At 30.1% G+C, this 13,576-nt stretch overlaps 2 protein-coding genes across 5 annotated transcripts; both read right to left on the bottom strand.

Moving 5' to 3' along the window:
- Positions 1-16: 16 nt before the first annotated feature.
- LOC110638231 (uncharacterized) lies at positions 17-2,301 on the bottom strand. 4 transcript variants are annotated; one of them, XR_002491650.2, is made up of 8 exons: positions 2,095-2,301; positions 1,926-2,017; positions 1,772-1,838; positions 1,644-1,674; positions 1,294-1,434; positions 618-643; positions 395-478; positions 17-317 (listed from the first exon to the last, which is right to left on the bottom strand). XR_002491650.2 is itself a non-coding variant. In XM_021788715.2 (8 exons), the coding sequence occupies exons 1-7, from the start codon at positions 2,272-2,274 to the stop codon at positions 426-428; spliced, it is 600 nt and encodes a 199-aa protein (XP_021644407.2). In that variant the 5' UTR covers positions 2,275-2,301; the 3' UTR covers positions 17-317; positions 395-425. The 4 variants fall into 4 exon arrangements, 3 of the variants coding, with proteins under 3 accessions (XP_021644407.2, XP_021644408.2, XP_021644406.2); XM_021788715.2 differs by having other exon boundaries at positions 395-488; XM_021788716.2 differs by having other exon boundaries at positions 430-478.
- A 239-nt stretch (positions 2,302-2,540) lies between these two features.
- On the bottom strand, positions 2,541-5,285 carry LOC110638230 (peroxidase 19). The gene is made up of 3 exons (XM_021788713.2): positions 4,852-5,285; positions 4,490-4,690; positions 2,541-3,203 (listed from the first exon to the last, which is right to left on the bottom strand). The coding sequence occupies exons 1-3, from the start codon at positions 5,110-5,112 to the stop codon at positions 2,622-2,624; spliced, it is 1,044 nt and encodes a 347-aa protein (XP_021644405.2). The 5' UTR covers positions 5,113-5,285; the 3' UTR covers positions 2,541-2,621.
- Positions 5,286-13,576: the final 8,291 nt, after the last annotated feature.

The raw sequence follows: 13,576 nt of genomic DNA, 5'->3' as shown, positions 1-13,576 counted from the left end.
TTGAAACAAGAGCAAGTATAAAACTTGGTTACTATGATAATCATTATTGACTGGCAATCTTGTCCAGTTAAATCTTTAGCCGTATAAGAAGAGAAAAGATTTAGATAAAGCCTCTGCTGCATTTTTCTGCCAGGCGGAATTGGCAGGAAGATCTTACTCCAGTAGAATTGAAATAATTGCAAACTAAAGACAGCTTCAACTTAAATTAGAAATTGTTTTGTACTCTATCATCTCAAAAGTTCAGAACATGTGGCTATGCAGATGTCGATGAAAATGCCACATGACCAATTTATGGTTCTTCTGCCCCGTTTGCGTTCCTGAAACAGGTTTAACAACTATTTGTTAATGAAGCTCAATTCATATGAGCTCTAATCACAAAAAGAACCTGACCTACGTTGGGTTATGATAATTGTGGCTGGTTGTACTCACTTGGATGATTGTAGTGAGTCAAGCTGCATTGTTATTGGTCCATCGTTAGCTAGATTAACCTTGCACAAAATCCATTAGTATCAAAGTGAGGGAAATGATCTTACGAAATAAAAGACTCAATCAGGTGGTGTGAGAGAAAACTGAAAAGAACAGGCCACGAACTTAACATGGCGGCCTACTGGCCTTACCTTCATCATTGCTCCAAATACACCATCTGAACAAAAAAATAGGAAAATAAGTCAAAACAAAAAATAGAAGACAAGATTTTCAAGCGTTAAGAAAGACAGAAGCAAGAAGTCATTTCCATATGAATTGTATCATACAATTATCTATCAAACTTTGACATTTCCAGCAGAGATACAACTACGTCAAGAGCATGTCTTCTATCTCCAGCTATCCACAAGTTCTAGCATTCTAAATATTTGCACAAGCAGAAATGTCATAAGATTCATTAAAAAATTCCATGTATTTCAGCTACAAGACTTCAAAAATTAATCCAAGAGGTAGTAATCAAACTAAATTGTAAATAATTTAACCTCTGCAGATACAATCTTGCTTAAATATAGGGTGATAGTGAAACAGAATTAAAAACATAAATGGAGAAAAAAATTCAATTTTTAAGCAATTGCAGCAATAAAAGATGATGAAACACATAGGATGCCAATCATGTTGCAACAAACCATGTCTTTCCATGATCCAGAAACATAGTAATAAAGAATTCACAGAAATGTCTTGATTAATTAGTATCAAATGGCATGGTGAAATTAACAACAATAGAAGTTCTGTCTCACTCATATTTCCTTATGTATTAGGCAAGTACAACACCAATGTGATTACACATGACAATCAAAAGGATGAGGGTACCTTTTATGGCATCTGGCCTGTATGATTTCCTAAATTTTTCGACTAATGAATCATAGAATGGTTTTGCTTTCTGGGGTGGCATCGCTACATGGAAGTCTGGCTTGTTTCCCTTCAAGATTCCATACAATGTAAACTGACTCACTGTCATAATCAAATAGCATTAGCATTAAAAATAAATAAAGCCATTCATTACAAAAACCAAAAGAAATTCAATTTTTTTTTCCAATAAAGATACACTAACATTAATTGGAAATCAAACTTATGAAATATAATCAATTAAGCGAAACAACATCAATATGAAAAATAGCATAGAGATCTAAGTTCTCTATGTCTGAAATGTCACCAAATACCTAGCAAAACTCCATAATTTTTCTGCATAACCTGCTCAGATGCAAATGAAATCCACTCTAATTAAACCCAAAACATATTACATTTGCAATATATGGGTATTTAAAGAGAGAGTGTAAGAGGAAATTACATTCTGGTCCCAGCCTCTTCCAGTAGTTTCATTTGGGAACAATCTCATATTTAATACCTTCCGGCATCTGCACAGTTTTATTTATACATATCAATTATAATAAACACACTTTAATTTATATCAGTAGGGGTAGAAAATTTGGAAATTTTTTTACATATAATCGGCATCAGAATCGGTGTCGGACTCGTGGAGGCCGACAAAGACGAGAAGGCCTGGCCCAATGTCCGATACCACACGGCCTTCGACCTGCAAATAAAGTATTCTACTATCATCGTCCGGCAAACATAGGATAAAAAGCAGGAAGAGAGGTTTAAGAAGGGGACCTCGACGCTGGCAGAGGTAACTCGCTGGACGACAGCTCTCATGGCTCTAATTTGAAACCTTGTTCTGTTAGTAGCAAAGCTGCCGGTGGCGGTGGCCGCGGCGGCTGGGGCGTGGCAGTGGCTGTTAACGGAGCGTAAAGTTGTCCAGGACGGAAGAGTGGAGAGGCAGCAGTAGTTCATTTGGACGACCTATGAAAATCGTTAAAAAAAACAAAAAAAGGCCCAGCTATTTTTCAACGGAAAGACTACGTGTCGTTTCATGGTTGAAAAGCGGGACCTGTCGTTTGCGGACAATTTATCGCTTCGTATTCGCAAGGAACAAAACAAATCATTCGTCTTGAATAAGACGACTTGCCGTTTAGAGTTAGATTATCTTTACAGAATGGTTGGTTTAACCGTTGGGCTGATGATTGAACCAATCAAATTGTGTAATGGATAGATTTAAATCAAATTAATGAGCCCAGTAATATATTAAACATAAATTAGGGGTCCAATTGATTTTTTCCAAACATCTTCTCATTAATTAGCTATGTCGCATGTATACTACAATCTTTTCTCTTTTCTCCATGTTTTCTTCCCCTTTTCACACCAATGGAGCCCATTCTATCCATTGCTTGTGAAAATGCTTGGAAGAATTTTTGCTTATCCATTCCTAGCTGCTGAACCAGGGTCTTGGTTCGTGGGTCCAAAAACAGGGCTTGGTCAGAGGCCAACAAGCCCAATTTAGCCTCTAAATTCCCATAATAAGCATGATCAAACAAGAATGGAGTGGTAACATCAAATGGTGCTACAATGTCTTGATTTCCCCCAAATTGTGGGCAGGACATTCTTAGTTCTTTTAAGAGCCTTGGATCAATAACGGGGTCGGGCTGCTTGGTGCCATGATAATTGTAGAGGCGGCTAATAAAATGCTTACAATGGGCAAAACCAATTGTATGTGCACCTGAAAGCACCACTAGGTCTTCTGGTGTTAATCCTTTGGAATTAAAAAGATTCAATAACTGATCAATGGTTGAATTTGCACGAGGAAGATTATAGGGTACCCTTGATGCCATTGATATTTTCCCATCCCATCTCCCTTTCTTCACTTGGTAGTAAGGTCCTCCTGTCTGTGCCATGCAAATGTAACATATGAAATTAGAGCACTCCATTATGGAAAATTATACAATAATCCTGGTATACCATGTCACCAAGTGATGTGGTATACCTAGCCAACAATAATATGACACGTTATATGTATTACTTGACAAAAAAATTATTTTATTTTTATAATAAAATTCTAACTCACCTTTTTATAGTTGACATGTTATTATATGTTTAGTATGGTGCACCAAATCATGCCTCTGACCTGGTGCACCAGGATTATACAATAATTTCCCATCATGAGAAATTATAATTACTAGCCACGCGATAATATTATGAAGGAGAATATCATATATTAATTACGTACTAATACTATAAAAAAAAATATCACGTATCAGATTCTGTCACGTTTGACAATATTATAAAAAAGAATGTCACGTAACAAAGTATTAGGAATACCTTCTTGCTTTATATAGATATGTAGATTTGGGAAAAACCTCAATCCAGGAGTTACAAAATTTAGAGAACATGTAAGATATTTTTTTTAGATAAATTCACAAATGTATCTTGTGATTTGAGGCTATATAACTTAAAAAATGGATTCAGGATAAACTAAACAAAAATCTTGCAACACTTAAAACTAAAACCAGTTGGGTTATGATTGATAAAAAATTTTAAAACAAAGACTTCAAACTTAGATTAATCTTTAGGAGGGTTTTGTAGACCACATCAAGTTACCGATGAATAATGAGGCATTTAGAAAACCAATACAAGTCAAATTGTCTGTCTTCTTACCCACTTGTTTTCTCTTCATCATGTTACCAATGAATGAGGCATTTAGTGCTTCAAAGCCTTGGCCCAAATTGATTAATATTCTTGACTTTCATTGAGAAGTTGGTTCTAGCAAAGGACAAAATAACCAGCACACTCACCTTAACCTAGCTGTTCAAATCACATGGACTTTTGATTTTTTATTCTTTCTTGTCCTTTTAGAAGAGTATGTTGCGTTACAAATACTTGTCAGAAATGACAAAATCAATCTTCCTCCCAACCTTTCTACTTTGGAAGCATTATGAGCACCACAACATATATTCGCACAGGATTTTCTTTTTAGGATTGACAGAGTAGAGACTCGAAGCTAAGTCTGCTATATGAATTATATCGATAGATTATGTTGCCATTGGTATTCCACATTTATTAGGAAGTTTTGCTACCCAATTGCCCTAATAAGTTTTAATGAAATGATTTCTAAAACGATAAGATCTTGAGTTTGAAATAGTTAAATAAGAGAGGAGAAAAATTAGGGGCATACCAGGTGGACATAATCTCTAGCAGCAATGGCAAGAATATCTGCACAGGAAACAACACCAGGGCACTTGCTCTCCACCAAGGCCTTAGCCTTTCTAATGCTCTCAAATCCCTCCACTCTCAACTCCTTATTATCCTCTGCATTCTTCTCTGCCAACTCTATGCTTCCAGGCTTCGTTGATATCAGGATTGAAGCATCACAACCCTTCAATAATCCACACAAAAATACATTCAATGCAAGCCTAAAACTAATTAATATCTGGTAATTAAGATGGCAATGTAGAAATTGCTTGAAATGTGAGGCAAATTTGGCTGAAATGTGCATGTATGGAAAAATAATGAACAGTAGTGTAGAATTTAGATTACTTCTACAAAGCAGTCATGGAAGAATAGGCGAATGGTGGCTGGCCCTGAAACTGGCGTTTCTTTGAATTGTTGGGAAGTGACTGAACCAACAAGTTGCTCAAGTTGAGGGCAGGTTTTTGCATAGTAGTTAATGGAGAGCTGGCGGGGAGGGCGAGTGGTGTTGATGGTTTTTGCTAGAGAAATTGGCAAGAAAATGAGCAAGCAAGGGAAAACAAATGATAGCGAGAGGAGAAGGCAGAGAGAAGAAGAAGGGGCAGGCATGATTGGTGCTTATGTTGCAGTTCAGAACAAAGAAAGAGACAGAAATGGGAAATATAAAAGTGAAGTGAAGACCTCAAGAGTAGAACTTAATTTTTGTGGGACAGATTGCCATGTAGAAAAAAGAAAGAGAGAATCAACACCCGTGAAGGCCAATACCTATTCATAAAGCTGGTGGAGAGAGAATAATTAAGGAATGCCCTTCAAACCTTGCTAGTTCTGATTCATAGTCCAAGTCTTAATTTGATGACTGAGTGGATATTATTTAGCTAATTGCAGAGAACTTGTTAGATTAGCATCAATAATGGAATCATTAATCATTCTTGATTGAAGGCTAAATTATTTTGTCATCGATAGTTGAGACATATCACCATCAATCACATCTCAATATATCTTTTTCTATTTTTGCTGTGTAATTAATCATCTTTCTGTCTAAGGATTTGCATTATTACATCTTGACATTAAAAAAATTAAAACTTTGGGAGAGAGATTTTGTGGTGTAATTTTTATTGTTTGTCCCTGAACTTTACTCTATGCTTCACTTTCATTTTTTAATTTTAATTTATTATTAAAAAGTCTCTCTATTAAAAAAATAATGAAATTACCTTTTAACATTTTTTTTTTAAAAAACATCAGCTATTTTAACTGTTATTTGAATCTATCACAAAAATATTAATGTCATCGCAATGATTTGCTTCCTAAAAATGAGACGTTACCTTCACTAAAAAATATTAAAATTGTATTTGTAGATATCAAATTATGGCTTATAGAAATTTTTTAATTTGAAAACCTGTTATTACAAGTTAGAGAAATTTTTGTAAAGTTAAAATTTAGAATTTTTTAATAATAAATTAAAATTAAGCGATAGAAATAAAATCCGAAATAAAAAGAAAAAAATATAAAAATTACCCAGATTTTGTGAGATAACACTAAAGACCAAAAGCACAAAGTTTTAGGATCTATTTGCACCAAATTGGCCTCAATAAAACATTCATCTGTGGGTTACTTTCAACAATAATCATTCAAGTATTGACAAATTGTGATGGTGCCAAAATCACAATTAAATATGTGGATCTGTTGCTATCAGTCTCTTAGTAAATGGCACCCACATAAAAATAAAACCTATATGTTTTTTCATTTAAAAGCTTATCATTTGGTCTCACATCACTTCAATTCTCTTTATCCCTTTACACGACGTCATTTTCTCTACTCGGCATCCCTCTCTTAATGCCTCTTGTCTTTCTTGTACCATCTCTATCTACAATTAAGTATTCTCAAAAGAATACTGCTGATGAGAAATTAACTCCATTTTTTGATAATCAAGTTTAAGTTTGTCAGAAATCATCTTAGAAAATTCATGCCTTGTGACATTTTGATTAATGAATATGTACATAGTGTGAATTTGGAGAGTGATCCTAAGGTGTTTGATGAAATATTTGAGAGGAATGTTGCAACCTGGAATGCAAATGGTTGTTGTTATTTGCCAATGGCAAAGCTATTAATTTCATGCTGTTGTAGTCTCATGATTATTTTCCCACAATTGTAAGTTAAGTTTTAGATAATTTATAATTTAGTCCCTAGTGTATGACAAAATTACAATTTATCTTTTTTTTTAGAAACAAGTTCACTGTTTGTTATTGAAAATAGTAATAGTTCAGTCTATTAAATTTCACTTTTTATAATTTAGTCATAGTTTTATTATTTATAACAATTTAATCACTTAGATTTGAGTTATCTATTTTAATTATGATTGACTAACAGTGAATTTTAATTAGAATAACTATTTTGTTTATTGAAATATATTTTAGGTATTAAATTATTTTTCATAAAAAATGGAGGAACTAAATTATGATTTTTTTCAAATAGTTTTTAATAGATGATACTAAGACTCTATTAATCGATACTTTATAAGGTAGCATTTAGTATTTTGATTTTAGTCAAAACACTATTATATTTGTACTGTTCAGTAGCATAATTTAAAGATTGAAGGAATAATTAATAAAAAATTATCTCTCTTAATTTTTAGAGATTGAGAAAGAGATTTTAATCACGATCAATAAGACATATCACTATTTTTATATTTTATAATTAATTTAATAATTATTTTTATTAAATATTTTAATATTAAATTACTATATGAACAATTAACATTCAACTGTTAATAGTTATTAAAATAATTGACAGCTTTAGGCCTAAATAGCTGTTATTAAAATGGAAAGCTATGTATAACTTATAGAACTAATTGTGGATAGAGTGAGTCCCACTTCTCAACTATAGGTAAGTTCTTAGATGCAGAGCACGTGCAAGAAGGAGGGACAAATGGTGGATTCGATTTCAAACCGAACCGAATCGAAAAAATTGAAAATTGAAAATAAAAAATTTTAAAAATCGAATGAAATCGATTAATAAGAGAAAATCAAATCGAATCAAACTGATAAATATCGGTTCGGTTTTAAACCGATCAAATCAAATTTTATAAAATTTTATATTTTCAACATTAAATCTAAATAAGAAAAAATATAAAAACAAAAAAATTAGAAATCAAAACTCAAAAATCTTAGGGTTCGGTTCGGTTTTTCTTTGATTTTCCTTGATATATATATATATATATATAATTTCAGTTCGATTCGGTTTTTTTTTTATTTTTTATAAAAATAACTGAACCGAACCGATTAATTGAAATTTTTAAAAATTATAAATCAAATCGAACTTATTAAATTTTAAAATCGAACAGATGAACTGAATTGATTCGGTTCGATTTTTCGATTTAAACTGAATTATGCTCTCCCTATACCTCACCTCACCCAACCCCGAACATGAATAACCCTTTTGACTTTAGGTTAACCTGAGCCATTGGTTCTCTTCTCCTGAACAAAAGTAAATAAAATCAGCGGCAAGTTACTCTGCTTCACAGTTGTGTCTTCAGTGGAGCAAAGGCTTTTCTTCGGTGAGTGCAGTAAAAGCTGCATGAGCCATCAAATATTATTCCTCTCATTCCAATGGCAACCTTTTTAAATGGTACCTTATGAACTATAAAAAAGGGAAGTGACAGTAACCCATGACTCATCACCACAACATTGCCAAAATGTTTAATTCTGAGTGGGAAACCACTTCGATTGATGAGCTAATCGAGCGACCTCTTGCTTGTAACATATGTGATAGAATGGCCAGGATGTGTGTGTGTGGTAGGGCTGTGAACGGTTATTGGAAAGAGAATCGAACCGAATTAAATAATTGTATCAAATTAAAAGAAATTGTATCAAATTAAATTTATTTTGATATTTTAATTTGATTTTGATTTTTTACTAAAAATTGAACTAGAATTATACATACTGAACCAATAATTAAATTTATATATATATTTTTCTATATTTTTTAATATATTATATATATATTTATATATGTATATATAATTATAAACTAAATACAATTTAATATTATATTTTATTTCTCTATATTTTCTTAATAATTTTAGTTGTGAATATATTAAATTACCTTATAATTCTTAATTATAAATATACTATTACCTTTTATATATATATTAATTCTTAATTATATTTATATCTTATCGTTAAATATTATATGACTAATAAATAGTTAAAATGTATATTATATGATATACTTATATTATTATATTATATAATATATTTAACTCTAAATTATATATGCACTTTATAGTAAAAGATTATATAATTGAGAAATAAGTAAAAGATATATTATATGATATATTATGTATTAATAATACAATTTAAAACTTAAATATAAATTCGAGTATGACTTTTTAAAAAAATAATTACATAAAATTATTTTAAAAACCAAGAACCGAACTGGAACCATATCGAAATTTCAGTTTAGTTCCAGTTCCTAGGCAAACCCCAAACTAAACTGAAACCGAACACTCTTAATGTGTAGGTTAGCTCCGGCTTGCAATGCAGTGTGGTTAAGCAGCCAAGCTGGGGCTAAGGGTGGTAAATGAGTTGCAAAAGTGGATTTGAGTTTGGATTATTTGAACATTTTAGATAAAATTTGAGTTAATTTATGAACCCTAGGTTTGATCAAAACTTAAATTAGCCCAATGAATTTTAAATTAAATCATTAAATTGATCTTAAATATCTTCTTTGAGCGGTTTTAAGGATATACTCTCACATTATTGTGGTCTATTAAGGACAAATAGTCCAAGAGTATTCCTTAGCAGAGTAGAACTCTAGTTGATAATAAACAGGAGATAGAGATAAGAAGTATTCAATTCAAACCAAATAAATTAACTTAATTCTATAATTCAATTTGGTGCATACAAAAATTAAGTTCAGTTAGGTTTTAATTTTTAGGATTTTTAGTTTTTTTGGGTTTGGTTTTAGAAAAAAAACTTTGATAAAATTAAATCGAATCGAATTAGGTTAAAGTAGGACCAAATTAAGGTGAAAATCAAACGCAAATCAAGATAAAATATGAAACAATGTGAAAATTAGGTCTAAATAAAAAACCCATTGAATTAGATAAGTTTAGTTTGATTTTCTTAGCATTTTGTTTTGTTTTGATTTATAATATTTATAAATTTGATAATTCAATTTTAGCTATTTGGATAGTTTGGTTTAAATTGAATACTCAACCCTAATAGGAGATCCCATCCTTACCAAATGGACTGGGTAAGTAATTGACTTAAAATTAAACTCTCAACTTAGTGGTATATAATAGTAAGGTGTTTAACTTTTAATTTAAGTAACATAAAACCTTATTATGAATTTCAGTAGTTGATTTTTATATTATTCATACTTACATGATATTTATTAAATTGAAAAGATTATATTTTCATTGACTTGATAGTTTAAAATAAATAGGTTATGGGTTATTAAAATGTTAATATGTGCAATTTTAATTGTTGTGGCTATAAAGAGATAAAGAACAAAATTAATTTTACACAATTATTTTTTTCCCAATATCTGTAAAACTAATAGAGAGAAAATATATTTTGTAATATGACAAGTATCTTGTCAGTAAAAATAATCTAAAAGCTAGCTACTGAATGTCATAGAAGATTTTTTATTATTTAAATTAAAGATCGAAGATTTTGTATTACAAATTAAAATTTAGGTATCTTGTAATTGCATATCTCTAAATAGAGTCACTGTCTATATAATTTACACAAAACGGAGGTGAGAAAGCTGAAAGGAGTAGTAGTTAATGTGACACCTCTTACCTGTTTACAGTGTAGCCGAGCAATATATGCTAACACCATATTTTATATCATTTTTATATATTTCTCATTTCTTAATTTATTTATTTAGGATCACTATGTGGCATATCTTGCTCAGCTATATTGTAGACAGGTAAGGGGTATTACAGGTAAGGGCGTTCAGTTTCAGTTCGGTTTGGGATTTACTTAGGAACCGGAATCGAATCGAAATTTCGATGTAGTTTCGATTCGGTTTCAGTTCAATACGATTATCAGTTTTTAGATTTTAGTTTGGTTCAATACTATTCTGATTCGGTTCTTGATTCTTAAAATAATTATTATTTCCTGAAAAAGTCATACTTGAATTAATATTTAAGTTTCGAATTAAATTATTAATACATAATATATTATATAATATATTTTTTAGTTATTTCTAAATTATATAATCTTTAACTATAAGGTACATATATAATTTAGGGTTAAATATATTATATAATATAATAATATAAGTATATCTTTAATTATTTATTCATTATATAATATTTAATGATAAGATACAAATATAATTAAGAATTAATATATATATATATATATATATTTTGAAGGCATACACATCTAAAAAAATAAAAAAATATATGTATAAATTTAATTCATAATTTGATTTCAATTTAATTCTTAATAAAAAATTAAAATCAAATCAAAATATTAAAATAACTTCAATTTGATACGATTTTTATTGATTCGATTCAATTTCACCGGTGCACAGCCCTAGTAGTAGGGCACGAGGGCCCGAAGTTTTCTTCAAATGTTGGGCTGGGTTTTGGCTAAGCAGGCTATTTTAACGTGGGCTTAGCATCTAGATGTGTAATTTCCATGTTTTACGTATATTAATTATTATTGTATGCTTCTTGTTTTTTAATTTTTAAAAACTAAAAACTGTTTATAATTTTTTTTTTTTATGTTTTTGAACTATGTTTTTTTGCAAGAATTTTCTTAAGTTGCTCATGTGATTATAAAAATAAATAAGAATATTTATATTTTTTACAAATTAAAAAATAAATAAATTTTAGAATTAAAAGTAATATTAGTTATAATAATATATTAGTTTCTTTATATATTTTTAAAAATATTATTAAAAATAAAGAAAAATGAAAAAAAAATCTATAAAAGAGGTTCATTATAAGCCATTTCTCAATTTAATAAATTTAAATAAATTTACTATTGTAATTATTAAATAATATGAATGAATTTAGAGAAATTTAAATTATTTAAAAAAATAATTGTTTAAAATAAATAAAAATGAAAATTAAAAAATATATAAAATAAAAAGCTCAACTGAGCAAGTTTTTAGTTTTTTAAGAAGAAAAACGAAAAACGAAAACAAAAGTGATTTCGAATACACTCTTAGTTTATTATATATATATATATATATATATATATATATATATATATATATATATTTTTTTTTTTAACATAATTTATGAGCCAATCAAATTAATTTAATTAAAAAATAAATTTAAAAGACAAATTAAATCAAAGCTAATTCGATCAAAATTGGACTGAACTCATAATACCTCAATTGGAATAATTTTCAGTGTCATGACTCAAATTTTGAGCCGAACCGACAATAGGACTTGGGTCAGCAAAAGGCACCCAAAGCTCGTAATAAGCCTAATTATTCCTAGCTTAATCATAAAGCTCATAAATATAGTATAATTTCAAGAAAATAAACAGACAGAATCCAGTCATAAATTGGACTATCCAATGGGGAGCATTAACTCACTTGACCTGTAATAACAAAATAACTCAATTTGGGGAGTTCGACTCACCCCTATAATCCTCAAAACAATAAATAATCAAATGGGAGCTCAGCTCCCATATCCAAGGTAAATACTTACCTCAAACATTCTAACATACCCATATAATATGTTTATAACTTCAAAGAAATAAATTATTATAGTACCAATTAAGATTAGAACACTATTAACACATACGGAGTTCTAAATAATAAATTAAGGAAATAAAATATAATTAGTTGGCTATTGATAAACCTACGAGAAAGGAAACAGGTTATTCACTAAAAAAGAGTCCACCAGTCATCTGAGGAAAAAATAATTGAACAGGGGATGAGCATTTGACTCATAGAGTAAGATATTGATTTTAAATACAATTTCTATAACTATCTAAGCCTAATGCATTCCTATATATGAGATACAATATACACATGTATTTCCAAACAATTCAAGTAATATTCACACAAAAGATAATTTGGAGCATTCACACACTCGTGTGTCATATCCATGCATATATATATATATATATATATATATATATATATATATATATGGGAGCTGATCCCTTATACAGCTCTCTTAGTTCCAACACCTGTCAACGAGATCAACTCGAGCTGGACTTTCTCTTAATAATCCAAATGCAGAGGTCAGTGAGATCAACTCAAAGTCGTACTCACCCTGACTTATCTATATATAAGGATCGGGTCCCAGTGAGTCAAGCTTCAGCTGTGACTACCCATCTTACCCATATCCATAATCACACCACACGCATGCCGACACACACACACACATACACACACACAGAGAGCTTCAAATTACTTTAAAGCGACATCCACAACAGTTTCATCAAATAAAAATATAGTACAAGGTGTACCTAGTATTTAACTACATAAATATATTTATAAGTGAATGCATGAGCATGTCTTGAATATATAATAGTATTAAAATTATAAAAAAAATCAATATCTACTCACAAATTCACCAGATATCACTGTAGTTGCTAAGAGGAAGAAGAAGGCCGATTCTGATAATCTAAATAATTATATTAATGAATTCATCAGTATCAACACAAAATAAGGGTTTAAAGAGTCAAAGATGTCATAATTTATGCCAAAAATCTGGTAGAGTTTTCCTATACCTAGGACCTACCCAACCTGCAAGGCAATTCAAACAATACTTTTAAACCTAAAGGCTTCAAGCCCACAGTCCAACAACATCACATGGCCCTTCCTGGACCCGCCAAACCAAACAAAACTTATATAATCAGAAAATTCAACTATAGGCTTAAAACTAGCATTTTGCAAAAATTCATTTAAACCTTCTTAAAAAATTCTATAAATATGCCCCGCAGTCCTTAACAATTTTATAATACTATTGCAAAAGGAATTATAATGTTCTGGTTGCCTATGAATATTTTATGAATTTTTTATCCTAAGCATGGCATTACGTAAATAGGGCAATTTAGAGTTCGGGATTTGCTAATTCTGACACCTAGATGCA

The sequence above is a fragment of the Hevea brasiliensis genome, chromosome 11, assembly GCF_030052815.1.
Source record: "Hevea brasiliensis isolate MT/VB/25A 57/8 chromosome 11, ASM3005281v1, whole genome shotgun sequence".
In the NCBI taxonomy this organism is placed as follows: domain Eukaryota; kingdom Viridiplantae; phylum Streptophyta; class Magnoliopsida; order Malpighiales; family Euphorbiaceae; genus Hevea; species Hevea brasiliensis.
Note: the sequence above shows the minus strand (reverse complement) of the source record. Positions and strands in the feature narration are given on the sequence as shown.

What these genes read in the sequence shown, in the direction of transcription:
- LOC110638230 (XM_021788713.2), bottom strand. Translation starts at nt 5,112, where the DNA reads ATGCCTGCCCCTTCTTCTTCTCTCTGCCTTCTCCTCTCGCTATCATTT. An exon ending in TCCATGACTGCTTTGTAGAA is followed by an intron (nt 4,691 to 4,851) that starts GTAATCTAAATT and finishes GGATTATTGAAG; the next exon opens with GGTTGTGATGCTTCAATCCT. An exon ending in CTAGAGATTATGTCCACCTG is followed by an intron (nt 3,204 to 4,489) that starts GTATGCCCCTAA and finishes TGCATGGCACAG; the next exon opens with ACAGGAGGACCTTACTACCA.
- LOC110638231 (XM_021788714.2), bottom strand. Translation starts at nt 2,274, where the DNA reads ATGAACTACTGCTGCCTCTCCACTCTTCCGTCCTGGACAACTTTACGC. An exon ending in CAGGCCAGATGCCATAAAAG is followed by an intron (nt 644 to 1,293) that starts GTACCCTCATCC and finishes TTTTTTGTTCAG; the next exon opens with ATGGTGTATTTGGAGCAATG. An exon ending in GACTCACTACAATCATCCAA is followed by an intron (nt 318 to 429) that starts GTGAGTACAACC and finishes AACCTGTTTCAG; the next exon opens with GAACGCAAACGGGGCAGAAG.